Raw genomic sequence first — 17,154 nt, 5'->3', positions numbered from 1 at the left:
CTGTGGGGACAACCAGTACAGAAAATGGATGGAGCATCACATTAATCATTACTAAAAATCTAACTTACTTTTGAAAAGGTTGATGACCCCTGCTTAAAGGATTTCTAAAGGATTACTGTTAATGCCGTTACCAGTATAATTACGTTAATAAAATGATTATTACTATTATGCAGTTACCAGGCTACGTAATATACTTTAATAACTAATATAATGATAACGACAACAAGTGGTATGGGGCACACCGGTTAAAAGTTATGTACATTTATTTTTAAAATGTCTGATCTGTTGATCACGTTTCTAAGTGCATACTGAAAAGTACGTCGATGTTGATCATTTCAAACAATGACACATAAATCGTTTACAGTCTTTTATTGCAATAAATTATCGACCACGTTATAACAAATGTATAAGTCGAAATACCTGGGCAGCATTGTAGATGATTGTATGTGTGTCTGGGTGTAGTGACATTATGAACCAGTAGGAGGCTCGACAGCATTAGCAGTATGCTAGCTGAAGAGCAACTGTAGTGTCAAGGATTCATGAGCTACATCATACATTTAAAGTGAGGTGAGAATGAACACGCGCATCTATGTAGAAACGTATCGAAATAGCCCAACACGATACTGACGTAAATTTCCACCTTCTCACGTTCCTTGTAAGAAGCTCGTTAAATAAATGCTAACGTCGTTTTCGTATACGACTTTAGCTCGGCAACGCTAGCTGTAGATTCACTTCTCGAGATTTCAAAGGCAGGGTGTTAACTTAAATAATTATAACAGTGTAAGAAAATACCCTCGGTAACATTATTACCCGGATTGTATTCCCACAAATCAGGTAAAGTCTAGCTAACTAGTCAACAACATTGCGTCTTAGCTAACGCTAGCTGAATAGATGCTTCCTGAGTGCTACATTTTAGCCAACAGCAGCTGATAAACAAGTTACATGGCTAGCAAATGAGTGCAATTGCGAATATGTGAAATTACTGCAGCACATTTTGTTAGATGATGAACCGATTGACAGCCCGAGTCAGAGGCGGCGAAATGGTTGAGCACTTTGGGTGAACACAACCCACTTTGACGCATGTTTCCACACTGGGGGCAGCTTTATAAAGATACAATGTTGTGTACCATAATTACGTTCAACCAAAGAGTAACAAAATGTTAAAATGGAAGGAAAACATGTTTTTTAACAGTGTTGAATCACTTGCATGCACATAATCCTTTTGGACTTTTTTATTCTCTCCCATCAACCACAATAACAACATGGTGTGTGAGCTTTTAAGAGTGGCTAATGTCAATGTCTCTGCTATTCAAGATACTATTCTAGAGATAACAGATGTTTTTGCACTTAATCATGGGTTTAGCTCATGACAGTGATCATATGTTCCCATGTTAACAGTAAATACATTACATACATACAACCATGAAGTGTGATTTTATGTGTCCCGTATCTTTAGACCTCACCATGTCTCAGGTGGAGAAGAAGGCAGGTTTGCTGAGAAGGACATCGTCCTCCAAGAAACCGCTGAAGGAGAAGGTGGTGTTGATGTATGATGAGATCTTTGCAGTGAGTATCATGCACCACCAACCCACTACATAGTAACATTTATAGTGGTATTATTTTTGTAAATGTTGTGTGTATGTTTTAGAAAGAAGACCCAGCGAAGAATAATCCTCGCTTCTGGGATGAGCTGTTTCTGATGAAGGTACAATATACAGTTGATACTGTAAATGTGTGGAAGGGCTTTTTATAAAATTAGAAAAAATATTTTATTTTGTGAAATGACTAATCTTATACAATAGGTCAGTGTTTCCCAACACTGGTGTGCCGTGAGAGACGTTCAGCTGTGCCGTGGGACTGTCCAATATTAATTACGGAGCGCATTGTAAACAGGATCGCCAAACCACTGATCAGTTCGCGCAAGGCCTGGTCAGCCACTTGCTAATCGTGCATGTGTGGAGAATCGGAGAATCTTGAGATTTCATATTGTGTCGATATGATTGTATTGCATCGGCACATATTCAGTTTATGTGTGTGTTGCTGTGTGCTTTTGCTAACAGTGACAGACACTATGACGGTTGCGGTGCGTTTGTGGTCCGATGGAAATCAGAGAATGCAGTTCAACCGGAGAACCTGGATTGGTTATTTTTCACATACGTAAAGTAAGCAGTCAAGTCGAGACTCCTCGACTGTGATAGCCACTCAGCTGCTGTCAGAACAGCAGAGCGTCTTTAAAAGTGACTTTGTTGCAATATTTATAGACCTAGTCTAAAACAGTAAACAAAATCGCATTGATTCTTTTATTTTAATCACAATCACTTTAAATAGTTTATTTCTTACACTGTCTAAAACCTTTTTAAAAAACTGTCACTTTTATTTAAAAAAAGGAATACAATTTAAAGAATATTTAGTATTTATTTCTATTAAATTATTCGACTCTCCATACATATAAAGGAATAGGACTCTACGTGTTTCGTTGTAATATAACTGATTTTAATATAGGAGCTTAACAGATTTTTGTTGGCGGTGTGCCGCGAGATTTTTTCCAGTGAAAAGGTGTGCCATGAATGAAAAAAGGTTGGGAAACACTGCAATAGGTTGTTATACGTATCATCTCACATGAATAACAATTCACTTAAGGTTGTGCTCTAGAAGTAAAGTTTTGATGGACACTGGCATAAAGTTATTTACACAATAACAGGAGCTGGCAATTTAAGTCACACTTGCAACTGGTTAAAATAGGGAAAACCTGACTCAACCTTTGTGTCCCTCATTTTTCAGGTGAACTTGGAGTACTTGGAGTCAAAGCTGGAGAGTGTCGATGGCGAGGAGGTGCAGCGGATTCAGGACAACATCAATTCTCTATTCCATCACAGTGTTCAGGCCCTTGGAGAAGAACATCAAATTAAAGTGGTCAATGCTCTCCAGGTGACTGAAGATTTTTGGACCTCATTGTGTGCTATACGTTTAATCGCTCATTAAACTCATGAGTTCTTCCTTCCTGCTGTCCCAGACACTATGTGCGCTTTTCAGAGGAGTTCATCAAAAGAACAAGTCGGCGTCTGGCTTTGACATCATTAATATGCTAGTTGGCTTTGACAAGGCTGAGCAAAGGATGAAGGTACACAGTCAATATACAATGTGGAAGAAAATAACATGGCAAATGTATGTGATGTTTGTGCGACAGGATTTAATGGAAAGACTGGACAGCCTCCTTTGTGGAGATGGCTCAGAGAGTCTGAAGAGCCTTTGTCTCAAATTGCTGTTGTGTCTGGTGACGGTGAGATACCTCAAGTATTTAGAAGAGTGCAGTTGCTTCTAGAGACCATTTTTTTGACTTAATTATATGTTGCATGTTTACAGGTAACAGACAATATTAGTCAGAACACCATCTTGGAATATGTGATGATCAATAGCATCTTTGAAGCCATTCTGCAGGTACTGATAAGATGACCTCAATGGGTGAATGGCTGTGGAAATATAAATTTTGTGCAAGGGTTTTTAAACCGAAACACCACGTTCTGTGTACAGACATCCCACAATGTTTTTCATTACTCAAGTCTAAATAGGATAACATTGGTGGGGTTTTAAATCAGAAATTATCGTTGCAATTATTTCAATTGAATTACCCCCGCTGCAAAAAAAAAAAAATCTAATGAACCAGCACAGATGCAAATAGTGGGAAGATAATCTGAAAGGTGTTCTTCTCATAATGTACCCACATTTCTTGGACGTTAGTATTGACTGTAAAGTTTTTATTTGTTTTTGAAAATTGATTTTGGTCATCAGAGCTTCTGCTCTGTATCCACAGATACTTTCTGATGTGTCCAGTAGAGGGCAGCATGGTTATGACGCTGTCGTTCTTCTTGCTCTTCTGGTCAATTACAGGAAGTACGAGGTTTGTTTGTTGACTGACTTGATGCACCAGTATTAGTAATGTAACAAAAGCAGTATCTTTGTTGGATCTTGTGCACTCCAGTGTATCTGTTAGTTTAGTTTACAAAATGTCTGTACCATCCTTCCAACACATTTATTTTCACAGTTCTTTTCCTGTCTCTTTTAGTCTGTAAATCCGTATATCGTGAAGCTCTCCATCGTGGATGATGAGCCAACACTGGATGTAAGTATGCCATGCAGTATGGTGTGCAAAAGGTTCAAGCTACCTTTTGCTTTGTTGTTTGAATGACCTTTTATGGGAATAGTCAGATTTTTTTTTTCAGTCAGTGAAAAAAGTATGCCCTTGGGAATCATAATGGCTTTCTGACTAACTTTCACTTAGACATCTTCTAGGAACCAAGAAGTAGATTGAACAGATTAACACAAATGTGATCTAATATGTATTGATTTGTTGCTGTCCTTGTTTTTTGTTTTTTGTTTTTCTCTCAGGGAATGGGTCTGGTTGTCCACCATGCGCTAATGGACTATAACAGGTAAAATCTAATCCTTCCACATATAAACTAGAAACAGTTGTATACAATAGGGCTGCACAACAAAAACATGCCATATGCGTAATGTATGTAGACTATATTAATGTTATTGTATTATAAACAATGTAACTAAAGAAATGACATTTTCATTATATAATGATGATAATGTCTTCTTCCTGTTAATTGTCCCTGTTCATTCTCTTGCTTCAGGCAGTACAAAAATAAAGAGGAAGAACACCAGGGTGGGTTCTTTTCCACCCTCACGAGTATGGTACGTATTTCCTTTGTACAATTTATTGAAAGAAATGTCTGTAAACTTTTGCATTGATGGTCAGATTTGTTCTCTGCATTCATCCACAGGTGGGCAACATGTTTATTGCAGATGCGGACGAGAAGCTCTCTGTTCAGTAGGTGTCAAGTAATCGCAGTGTTAAGTAATATTTTGTTTTAGTGGTTGCAACAATTTGTCTATTATGCTATTCAATACTCATAAATGTAATTTACTGGAAAAGGTTGCCAAGGTGACCACATGACTAGCTCGCAGATCTGTTCTAAAACTAGCTCAGCAGTGATGGGACATCGTCATTTTCTAGGAATATCGTACAATGTCATTTGAAATAATAAACACAAGACAATTTCATGGCAACAAAGTACAGTGCACATTGACATTTATCTGTTTCTTAATTATTGTGAGAAATCGTGTATATGATCAGTCTTCACATATTGATTATCATTAACAATAATATTAAAGGTAATTTCAGAAGAAAAAAAAATTCTAAAGTCAAAGTTTCCCATTAACCAGTACCCAAGATTATAACTCTTACTTTCAAAAACGTTAGTGGCCCTTGCAGCTAGACTAAGTTCTGTTTGTTTTGAACTTTACAGAAACAGATTGATAGTATTTTTCAATCTGAGGTTGCTGTTGTGTGACTATTTCTCTTTCAATTAATCTGCCGGCTTTGACTTTTAATTTCCATTTTGTCTGCAGGACCAATGAAGCAATTTTGCTGGCACTGTACGAGGCCGTGCACCTCAACCGCAACTTCATTACTGTATTAGCACAGGTAACAGTCAAACCTTTAGCCCTGTGTTAACTGCAATTAATTAGTCTATGCTCTTTATGAAGATTAAATTCAGTGAGTAGTGAGTTGTAGTTGTCGAGATGGTGGCGTTTTTCTTTTGGGGCAACTCACAAGTTGCTTCATGTCATAGTGTTAATTTCAAACTATTACTGTACTGATGAAAATATGACGTTATTCTCCTCTAAGTGACATCTTTATAATAACATATTTCATGTTATTGTTTTTTTCCTCCATAGAGCCACCCTGAGATTGACATTGTAGCTACGCCGACCAGCCAACCCCAGACCACACCAACAACGCCGCTTGGCACAACGCCACCCTCTCTAGACAGTATGTCTTTTTTTTTTAATCTTCTGTGCTTACAGCCGTAGTTTTTTTTTTTTTTGCAATTAGTTAGGTAGACATACCACAAGGAGTAGCATGCTAGATTACTTTTAAAGCCCTAAAACCTTCAGAATTTCCAGAGTGAAAATGTAATTTCCCCTCTCGTGCCCCAAGCAAACAATCCTGCTTTCCAATTTGAAGAATCGCAGAGCCTCCACTGGAACGATGTATTTACCAAAGCTTGAAACCACGACCTGCCCTTTATACATTTTCGAAGCACCTGATTGGCCCTGAAATGGACCAAAGTATTTTGAAAGATTCTTAGAATTGAGAGTCTTTGCCTCAGTTTAAGCAAAACTGTGTTGCAACATGCATTTTTCATAACTGCCTTAAAACATTGACCAAAAACTTGAACACACAAAGGCACCTACACCAGCAACCGTTAAATATTTAGTAGTTTGTTTTCTAAAATGGAGTTGCTTCAGTTAATAGCCCTACCAAGACAGCCAGAAGAGATATTAATACATACTCACATTTCTCGTCGAACCAAATCGCCTCACGTTTTGCATTTCCACATGCGGCTCATTTAGGATACACATACGCTGTCACTCCTAATAGGTGCAATCTTTCTACCTCAGCCTACTTTTTTCCCCATGGCTATGAGAGCCATTTCTGCATGAAATATTAACTCCTCTCTTAAGATGAAGCTGTCACATGCAGCCTTTGTTAAAACCTGATCACACAAATGCCTGCAGTCAGGAATATCCAAGCACTAAAGAAGTGATGGAATCTGTCCAGACGGTGGGAAACAGTCCTGTCCCATGAGCCTGCAGTGATCGGAGGAATATGGAAACAAATGAGCGAAGGGGAGGAAATAGAAATGTCTGCTTCATCATTAAACAAGCAGCTGCGATCAGAGCGATACTTGTCAAGATGACACAGCGGCTTGGATAGGTCCGAAATGTTCCTTAGCTTATCAGTGTTTGCCTGAATCAATACAACCACAAAAAAGCAGTGCTCTCACTTTTAGACAGCCAGGTCAAGGCTCATGGACCTTTTGATTAGGTTATTAAGGGAATAACTGACCTGGAACTGACTTGTGAATGTTTTGTCAGATTATAAAGTCATTCAATAGAAGCTCTCTACAGACTTACACCCAAATTGGCCGAAGTTTTAATTGTTCACGCTCCGTGTAGTGATGAACAACCCAGAGCTGCCACTGGATCCCAACCTGCAGACAAGCAACCTTCTCATCACCTTCCTCAAGTACGCCTCTATTGTAATGCAGGATACTAAAGGTAAAAAACATAATTTTCTATTCCGTTTCGTTTAATGGTTCCTTTACTCCTTTCATACATACATGTGAGGTGTGTACTTGTTTTCAGATGAGCATCGACTCAACAGTGCTCGCCTGTGCCTAATCATCCTCACATGTATCGCCGAGGTAGGAGAAGTGTGCATAGCTTGACATCCATCAGTCATCTGAGCTTTGGACCACGGTCGTGTTTACCAAGTGTTGTATGTGTGTGACAGGACCAATATGCTGATGCTTTTCTGCACGATGATAACATGAACTTCAGAGTCAGCCTGCACAAAATGGTGAGTCTTTGGTATAAAAATGTTGAATGGTTTGCTGAGTATGCTTGGGCCATCACTTTGCGTGCCATATTGATCAGAACGTTTGAAATGATCAATTCAATGCTGTTTAGTACCAATTTTTAAGAAAATTTCAGGAGAGAGGAGGGATTAAGGCAACTGTGTACAGTAATTTACATGTGTTTTCTATATTAAATAGATGATTGATTATCACAGTACTGTATTTTCATAACCGGCATAACTATGTAAGAAGAATCAGTCACAAGACATGACCTTGTTCTTTTCGGTACAGTTAAATGTGTTTCCCTTTTGCAGCCCATGAGGCACCGAAAGAAAGCTGTGGAGAAGAATATCCCGTGTCAGCCGCTGGTATGTGCAGTTTTAGGTAAGAAGATGTTTTGCATCATATCTGTTTTATCATCATATTTGAGGCCTCATCGTTGAGAGTTAGTTCAGTTATGTTTATCGTTTGTGAAGGTTCATACTGTCTTCTTAAGTTTGCTATTTAAGGCTACAGGAAGTAGCCGAAACCTGTAAAGCAGGTAAAATAATCTTCCCTGTCTGACTAAAAGAACTCTTTAAATAATTACTATGTTTGTGCGTAAATAATTATAAGGTGTAATTAGTGGTTTCTTGGGAGTCGTATGTGTTCTGGGAATACCACTGATATATTCACTTGAACATGCTTTTGTCACCTGCAGGCATTTTGCAAAATAGATTCTGTATCAGCTTTTAAAATTAACCTTTCAACTGCTTTTTTTTTTTTTTTTTTTTTTTTAACTTTCCGTAGATCTGATGGTAGAATTTATTGTCACACACATGATGAAGGATTTCCCCATGGATTTATACTTGTGAGTAAACACACACACAGCACACAAAATTGCAAACATATCATCACATTTTGTTTTGTTTTGTTTATGTCCTGATCAGGCGTTGTGTTCAGATCATTCACAAACTTCTCTGCTACCAGAAGAAGTGCAGAATCAGGTTACACTACACTTGGAGGGAGCTATGGTCAGGTATGCCTCATTGGTAAAAAGGAAAAATTTCTGCAACATTATTTTAACCAGGCACCATAACAATATGACCACTATTAGAGCTATGTTAAATATTCTGCCTTTGCACCAATAATAATGTTATGTTTTGAAATGATACATCTCTGACACTGTTATTTGTCAATTGACTGTTCACATTTAAAACTGAACATCACTATAATTTGTAAAGGATATTTCATGAATTATTATTATCAATTATTATGGAAGTATCATTGTTAGGGACCGGTGATAAATTAATGTCAGTGTGTATTGCGATGGACACATGAGCGATATCAAAAGACGATATGTTCAGTAAAATGTTCGACAGGAAAAAAAAGATCAGGAATCCATGCTGTGGGCAGAAGCAACAGTATGGCATTAGATTTGCGCCACTATTCCAAGCACATTAGAGGAGATTTTGTGGACAAAAGCGTGTTATTTGAGCAGTACATTGACAGCTTGCCGACCCCTCGAAGAAGAAGCTGCCGAACCAACAAAGAAACGCGCGCCTACACACGCTTTGTGCGTGCAGAGTGGACGTGCCGGGCATAACTGTGGCTTTACTCAAATACATGTGCAGTAAGTTGACACAAGTAAGTCATGCGGGCAACATAGCTGCCGTGGCTTGGATCGGCTTATTTACAGTGCTCCTTCATGCAGGTCACGTCTTGCGCTCGTTCACATTAGGGCAGGGTGTAGTTTTGGTCAGAGACTCATGGGAGAGAGGGAGTAGCAAACTGAAGCTAAATATAAAGTTTCTAACAGTTTTAGAACTACAACCGCTTCCTTTAAAGATGCCTTTTTTTTTTTTTTTTAACTAAAGGTCCCATTTTTGCTGTCTTTCATCTTCCCAGGCTGCTTTGAGCTATGTTGAGGAATACTGTTTTTGTAAGATTTGTGTTGTAAATCTCTTGAAGCTTTAATTTGTTGTGCATCAATGTTTAAGTGTTTACACCCTAAAACGCAATTTGGCTCTGAAGTCATTGCCACGTGCATTTGGAAATAAATTGCATCATTGAGTTTGGATAATGAGTCTCTAAAGAAAGCACAATCCATCGTGGTGGCCTTGGTTTCAGTCCGGTCAACGCAACACACGATCACATTCCACTTTTTAATGGTCCCATTGCGCTGTCTCTCATTAGAATACTGATTCCTCTAATCAGACCAATAATCAGCTTCATTCTCTGGATGGCGCCACTTTCCCTGCTTGTGGTAATGATAATAGAAGGAAAAGAAAAGAACGAGTCAAATTGAACCGGCAGATGCTTGTTACCTTTCAGTGTTTTAAAAAAAAACAAAAAAGAAAAAACATTCTTTTTTTTTTAATGTGCAGGTAGATGTCTCTGTTGCCTACATTATGTCATAATATTAATAACGAACAAAGCTTTGTGCTGCTGCCACATTTGTCTGATCAAAGATGTCTATATAGGTTTTGTTTTTCATTAACGAGTCTTGGTCTCCCTCTGCATAGCGCTTATCAACCTGCTCAAGTTCCTACTGTCAAATGAAACCGCGTTGCTGGCCAAGCACAACATCTTTCATCTGGCACTACTGGTAAGAAACAGCACACCAGTGTTAAAAAGATATACATATAAAAAATAAACATTATGCAGAGAAGTGTCAGGTGTTAGTGACTGATTTAAGCCTACTTTGGCTTTATTGTTTCCCTCTCCAGGTGGTTAACCTGTTCAACATGTTCATCACATACGGCGACACGTTTCTGCCCACATCAAACAGCTACGATGAGCTCTACTATGAGATCGTACGAATGCACCAAGTGTTTGACAACCTCTACTGTATGGGTACGTTGACATTCTTAAGGCATTTATAAACCCAATAAGTCCAGCCACAAATGATCAAAACATCCACAACATTTGCATGGAAACCGTACTAAGTCTAAAATATGATTTAACGGAACAGAAGCTTTGATTGTCATTAATGTTTTACATTGTTAAATCTGCCATTCAAAATTGACTTGGCACAATTAACACTGTTATATTTTCTTTGAAATTATTTGTAATTTGAAAAACGGAATTAGTCTTTTAAGTCAAGGCACCACTGTATAGTTTGACTTCTTTAAACCTGCAGATACCATGCAGGAAAAGAATGACCTGCAACTTTTTAAAATTTACTCCTCCAGCAACATGACCAAAATTCAGTTTGCGGATTTAGCTAATTATGAAACTATGTGATATGCTGCAAATATTTTTTTTAATAAACGTTTTTGATCTACAATTTATTGCTTTTCAGTGCTGAGAGTGTCAACAAACACTGGCCAGTGGAAGGAGGCTGCGAGTAAAGTCACACATGCCCTCATTAATGTTCGGTAATAAAAAGCGCACACACACACACACACTAAAAACATATGCAAAAGGAAAAAGTCATATTGTGTGGCGTGTTAAATAGATTGCAAAGAAGAATGTGGCGAGGTCAAAATGGAGGGAATTAATTATTTGTATTTAATTTTTTAATTTTAATTTTCCCTATGCCAACCTAATCTTTGTTTGAACTTCCTCCACCTCTCCCTTCAGTAAGATTCTTTTCCCAGTCGTAAAGTAATTCCTCATCCATGATCCTCCGAGGTCATCCCGGCTTTGAGGTCCTTGTGGTGTGTTCATATGGGCTGGCTCTCCCTGAGGTTTCTTTCACCTAATCAGTTGTGCGCTCCACAGAGACTTTCCTGTTTAAATTGGCAGTTGCAAAGGTTGAAGGCAAGGCAGCCGGTTGTGAGTGTCAAGGAATAATTTACCAATGAATAGATAAATGAAGCCAGGGATGAATAAAAATGTCAGATAGTCGATAGCGGAATTAAACCAATTTGATTCCTCCCATCACCCCATTCCTACATTAAATGCCCTTCTTCATGTAAATGACAGCAGAAAAAAACATGGAGCCGTATTCTCTGCGTTTCTGTAACTAGAATTTATTTGCAACATAGCGCCAGTGCAGGCGGAGCCATTGAAGTGGCATCCATTTATATTCGGCCTATGGAGCGGATCATCCCGTAGAATTGAACACTAATGTGGGAAACTATTGCCTTTTTGAAATTCCCCAGTATGCACAATAAATATAAAGCAGCCAATTAGATCCAGTCAAATAGAAATGTGGTGAGGAACAGGTCAACTGTTGCCTGCTTAGCTATTTTGTCAAACCTGTACATTCTGGTACAACCGTATTTTGGTTTGCTATGTGTCAGAAGTGTCAAAATTAATCGAGTAATTGAAAACATATATTATCAAATTATTCCCCTCAAATTTTAATAATTGAGTAATCATTTAAATATTGTCCAAATGTTCTGATTCCAGAACCTCAAAAGTATATATTTTCTCATTTCGCTTGTCCTTTATAAAAGCAGATCCAGTTATGTTATGTCTTATTAAAATAAGACATTTTCAGACATCTGCTTTTACTTTCGAAAACAATGATCATCAGTCCTTCTTGTGTATTCATATATTTTAATCACTAAATAATAGCAAATAAACAAAATTAATTAAAACAGTAATTGGGTTAAAAAACCTATGACACTGTAACCCAAATAAAATCAGATCAGAGTATTTGATCACTTGGTTAAATAATCAAATAATTGAATCTAAAAATATTCGACAGTGACAGCCCTATTATCTGCAATGGCCAAGTCAAAAGACCGCCCATATTTTTAATTTACTTTTATTTGCCTGTATACGTATGCTTCAGTTCACAATTAGGCAAGTCTTTGGTGTGCATTGTGGCCACCCTGCCCCAATCTGCTGAAACCTGACCTCATCTCCCTCCTCTGAGATGATTTGGGCTCGGACTGTGAGCCAGGTCTTCATCAGTGCCACGTGGCTTTAATGCTCTTGTGGATGTTTGAGCGCAAATCCCTGCAGTCTTCTTCCAAAATTGTGATGAAAGCTTTTTGCAGTTGACTGGAGCAGCAGATTTAATTTCTGTAAATAGTAAATGAGGTTTTCAGTCACATGTAGCTGTACACCCAGTAACGCACAATTTTTGTCTTTAAGGGCAATCATCAACCATTTTAACCCGAAGATTGAGTCATATGCTGCTGTGAACCACATCTCCCAACTGTCAGAAGAGCAGGTAACATTAACACCATAACATTAATATTTTATTGGCATTTAGGCTTGATGTGGGATTATATAACCATTAGACAGGAATACAGGCGAAATGTATTACTAATGGTGTTGTGGTTCATTGGCCCACTTTGTATGGGTTCAATTTCCACTCAGACAATGTGAATATCTGTGTGAATGGTTGGTTGTGCATAAAACTATTTCCTAGGATTTAAAAGCATTTACTCTTTACTGGTATATTTGGAATCTAGTCAATGTGGTAAGCAATTTGAGTATTAGTAAAAACAGAAATTTGATCTTTCTGAATTTTTTTTTTTTGGGCCATCAGTAAATTTGGGAAAATAGTCTAATTAGCAGCTGTATTCAAACATTTCTTAGTTGGGGCAAGGCAGTATAGTGGTAGGTATGCTTAGCATAGTTTAAGCGTGTGAGTTTAAGTGTGTGGAAGTCAGAATGTAACCCGCCTCTTTCCTCGGCTCGGCTGGAACCCAAATGAACAGACACCTGCTGTGGTCTTCTGCTGGAGACAATGTTGTGAAAATGTTTTATGTTGAGATGTTCGTTTACATACATTGGTCATGACAAGTGGTTATTATAGTACTAATTGTTGGCTTTGCCTGCCATCAGCACTAACCAACTTCCACTGGATAGTTCTCCCCCCCCCCCTTAACAAACACTACTAACTGTTGTTACAGTCTTTGTGGATTTTCAGAATTAATCAGCCCATCTGTCCACATCCTAAATCAGCTCTCTTCCCTATTATAGTGCTTACTTTGGATTTAGGCAGATAACCAATGCGTCGGAATACTGTGACGTGCTGCCATTACATTGCAAGATTAGTTTTTAGTTTACAACTCTGGACTTATTTCTTTTGTCTGTTTGCCAACATAATTAAATGGTTTGCAGACACACACATGAGCACTAAATGATGTTGTTTTGTCATTAAGGAAGTGCTGGATGTACGGGTGATGAGACGAGCTCATTAAAGTCAAAGAGAGCGCAGCGAGGATAGCAAAAACATTTTTTAAAACGATAAGAGTGATGGATATGGCCATTATAATCCCACCACACTCTTATCTGCTTGACTTAATCACAAGAAGCAAGCAAGGAAAATGGTAGTTTGGTGTGACTGAGCTGCGAGATGCACATTTTGTTACTTGGAGTTCCAAATTAAACTAAAGAAGCCCAATGGACTCGTGCTTATTAACACATCAGCCTCAAAGGTTCTCATAGCTGGTTGTCAACACTATTACTGACTAGTTTCGGGGCTCATTCAAACTGTGGGTCCTCAAATACATCATCATGTCTTGAATTTCCTTACTCTGCCTTGAGTCGACACACACACACACGCCTCTACCTGCACACCATTTTCTAGTCGTGATAGTGACACAAGAAGATTAATGATGTCCATAACCACAGCTCCACATTCCAATGCAAACACATTCCATCTTGGGGCCAGTTGTGTTGTTTGTTATCGGAGATAAGAGAAACACAAGGGTGACGTGTCTGCTTGATGATGCAGAGCGTTACCATGGCGGAGGGTTGTTTGTGGGCCAAAACCTCTTTGCTCAACCGTCACATGAGCCTGCTTTGGATTCCTTTTTCATGCTTTGTTTACTTTCCTTCCATTTTTCATTTTCTTTTTTTTTTTGTCCTTCCAACCTGTTTGTCACAGCTGACACTCCTCTGATTGTCCCACCTCCCACCAGTTTCAACTCTTCTGAGCTTTTCATTTTGTTTTCCAGAATGCACATTAACTGAGGTTATCATTCAAACATGCCTCACACAGAGAGAGACTAAATTTTTCATCACAATGCCATTTTACAAATAAAAATGTGTGGAGAGCTTTTGATTAATTCAAGCAAAATGTCTTGGAAGTTGACGAGTCAGCTGTTTTAGACACGTGGGGAATGCATACAATAAATGGAACCAATCTTCGCTTAACATCGATATGATTCCATTTGTCCACATCAGCAGCATTTTTTCTTTGTGGAGGAAAACGTTCCAGTGCAAACGTTTCATGCTGCGTTATGGGGGTCATTTATAAAGAAATGAAAAATGTCTGCATTAGCGCCTATTTCATGGCTGAGAGGGTAACTGTCAGGGGTGGAGCTGTGGAGAATCTTTGCATAATTAACTGATTTCACTCCAACTTCTCATGTCAGCTCGACAATCAAACAAACACACACACACACACACGGACACGCACATCAAGTTTTATCATTTGGAATCAAATAACTGAGAGCCACAGTTGATGCACAAGAGAGGCAAAGAAAGGAGAAAAGCCAGAAGTAGCTTAGAGGGACCCAGCAGACGACTTTGATGATTATGACGACAGTGAATGAATGAATTTTATTTATTTCAAACATGTAAACTATACATCATCAATCAAATGAAGACAAATAAAATAAAAAGCAAAAACAAGGTGAAAGTCATTTAAATTATGACTTTGTATAAATACTAGGTACAAACAGAATACAATCGACTGCACAAAATGGGCAGAGTTTACTCGTGATGACAATGATGCAGCACGTGATGATCTCCCTTAAATGAATGTTGTGCTGAAGTATTCAACCCTACTAAATATTAACTGCCTCAGTACGTGCTCATGTCATGCGGTGTCTCTCTTTTGCCTCGGGTTGCGTTAGGTGCTGGAGGTGGTGCGCTCCAACTACGACACGCTGACACTCAAACTGCAGGATGGTTTGGACCAGTTTGAGAGATACTCGGAGCAGCCCAAAGAGGCGGCTTTCTTTAAGGACCTGGTAAGAAAACCAAAACATCTAAACCACTGGACTACTGAACTTGTGTCTCGTATCGTCTTTTGATCTGAAACCCCCATGTCTTCAGAATAAAACAAAATGGTGTGTGTTCTCAGGTGCGCTCCATCAGCCTGAATGTGAGGAAAAACGTGTCTTTAAACACCCTGAGTCAGGATGTTCTTCTCAAAGAGTTCTCCACCATCTCCTGAGAAGCATCTGCATGTACAGACGCTCATGCTAACACCAACTGGAACATAACCTCTTCATCCCTTTTGGACTATTGAAACTTTTCTCATGGGCCGCAAGCACTTTGTTAAGGACAGCTCTGCCGTGTGTGTGGATGCAGCTGCGGGCGTGGCTCCTTGTGCGTAGGCTGCAGTATTGGCTGGACTGTTAACAGGCACAAATGTTTGGATTCCAGATAGTTTGAACAAGTATTTTTAACCCTGCGCTAGTGCCGCCTGCTGTGATTGGGTGCATCTAATTTATTACTCCGCTTTGCGCTTCAAGTACCCTACGCCTTTCAATTACATTTCAAGTAGTTTTCACTTGACACATTTTGCGGATCCAAGACTTGGAATGTAGTTGATGCTCTGGAGTTACCAAAAGTAAGCCATGACTGACGAACTGCTGTATATCTTACTGCTCATTTCTTAAGTTTCATGAAACTGAATGTGCTGAGTTCTTTTTCCTCAATAGATGTATTTCCATTTTTTTTTTTTTTTTTGCTTCAAGTCTGACAAATAAAAAAAATATACACGTACACATGTGTCTCATTCATTCTGTGTAAAGTACAGTGTTTGTATTTGTTCCTGTTTAGTGTGAAAATAAAGCAGACCTTCACTCAGATGCACACTTCAGGAAAATGTAGTAAACACTACATTTACAAATACGGAAAAGTGAAGCTTTTACTTTTTCTGTTCTCTGTTTAATGACAGATTACAAGACTTTGTTTTCGATTGTTATGGCAGAAAGTTCCGTCTAAATTTGATAATTTGGTGTATCAAATAGTGCATGTCTCAATCGAACAACCAGGCATTGTGGCTTCTAATTAGCTTCTTATTGCACAGGAAATAATCTAAGGATTCATGCTTTGTTTATGGTCTATCTGACAGTGTAGTGGTTCACTTACCTAATTTTGTGATGTTAGCCTACTGGCCAGTCAAAGGTGTAGCCAAGCTAACCTACATCATGATCAGAATAAGATTGTTAACAAATGGATGGATGTGTTTAAGTGCAGACCAGGTCAGACATTTTTAACCGCAACAATCCATTAACGCTGCTGAGTATTTGGCAGACTGCATTTAAGCATTTCCGGCTTTCTCATCAAATTTTCATTCAGATAGAGATTGCCCACTTTGTTTCTCCTGATCCTCCTCCTCTGGTCCTCTCCTTTATTTCACTTTGTGTGCCTTTTGTCTTGTCTGTCTCTCTGTGTACACAACAGAAGACTGAAATGTGGCACTACTGGACAGAATTTTATGAATTTTGGGGATGATTATCCATGTAGCAAGCAAGCTGTGTTTGCTCACTCATTTGTGCTCATATACTGTATTTGTCACCTGTTATCATAACTTCTCATTGAACTTCAAAATAAATCCTCTGTCTATAAATGTCCCGATTCGAGTCAAGTATCCACCCATCCATTTTCTGAACATACAGTACAAATACAGATTAATGTCATTTCTATTCATCTCAATGGGGAAAGATAATTTGACTTACAAATATTTTCAGTTACGGTCATGGTACAGTTGCACTAAAATAAGGTATACATTTGACCTCAACTTTTGAATTCATGTCCAAATGTCTTGCTATTCTCTAACAAGAAGTTGACCAATTCACAATTGGTGTGTTTTTAT

At 38.5% G+C, this 17,154-nt stretch overlaps 1 protein-coding gene across 1 annotated transcript; it reads left to right on the top strand.

Moving 5' to 3' along the window:
* Positions 1 to 427: 427 nt before the first annotated feature.
* Positions 428 to 16,058, top strand: armh3 (armadillo like helical domain containing 3). The gene is made up of 26 exons (XM_049719847.1): positions 428 to 567; positions 1,457 to 1,566; positions 1,649 to 1,705; positions 2,782 to 2,928; positions 3,014 to 3,121; positions 3,188 to 3,280; positions 3,364 to 3,438; positions 3,812 to 3,898; positions 4,064 to 4,120; positions 4,387 to 4,430; positions 4,638 to 4,698; positions 4,788 to 4,834; positions 5,416 to 5,491; positions 5,746 to 5,839; positions 7,030 to 7,131; positions 7,219 to 7,277; positions 7,367 to 7,432; positions 7,745 to 7,814; positions 8,220 to 8,280; positions 8,360 to 8,448; positions 9,935 to 10,017; positions 10,139 to 10,265; positions 10,714 to 10,789; positions 12,462 to 12,540; positions 15,182 to 15,298; positions 15,412 to 16,058. The coding sequence occupies exons 2-26, from the start codon at positions 1,465 to 1,467 to the stop codon at positions 15,502 to 15,504; spliced, it is 2,070 nt and encodes a 689-aa protein (XP_049575804.1). The 5' UTR covers positions 428 to 567; positions 1,457 to 1,464; the 3' UTR covers positions 15,505 to 16,058.
* Positions 16,059 to 17,154: the final 1,096 nt, after the last annotated feature.

The sequence above is a fragment of the Syngnathus scovelli genome, chromosome 5 (genome assembly GCF_024217435.2).
Source record: "Syngnathus scovelli strain Florida chromosome 5, RoL_Ssco_1.2, whole genome shotgun sequence".
In the NCBI taxonomy this organism is placed as follows: domain Eukaryota; kingdom Metazoa; phylum Chordata; class Actinopteri; order Syngnathiformes; family Syngnathidae; genus Syngnathus; species Syngnathus scovelli.
Note: the sequence above shows the minus strand (reverse complement) of the source record. Positions and strands in the feature narration are given on the sequence as shown.

Coding starts and splice junctions, on each gene's coding strand:
- armh3 (XM_049719847.1), top strand. CDS start 1,465: ATGTCTCAGGTGGAGAAGAAGGCAGGTTTGCTGAGAAGGACATCGTCC. Junction 8,449..9,934: donor TTGGAGGGAGCTATGGTCAG/GTATGCCTCATT, acceptor CCCTCTGCATAG/CGCTTATCAACCTGCTCAAG. Junction 10,266..10,713: donor TGACAACCTCTACTGTATGG/GTACGTTGACAT, acceptor ATTGCTTTTCAG/TGCTGAGAGTGTCAACAAAC.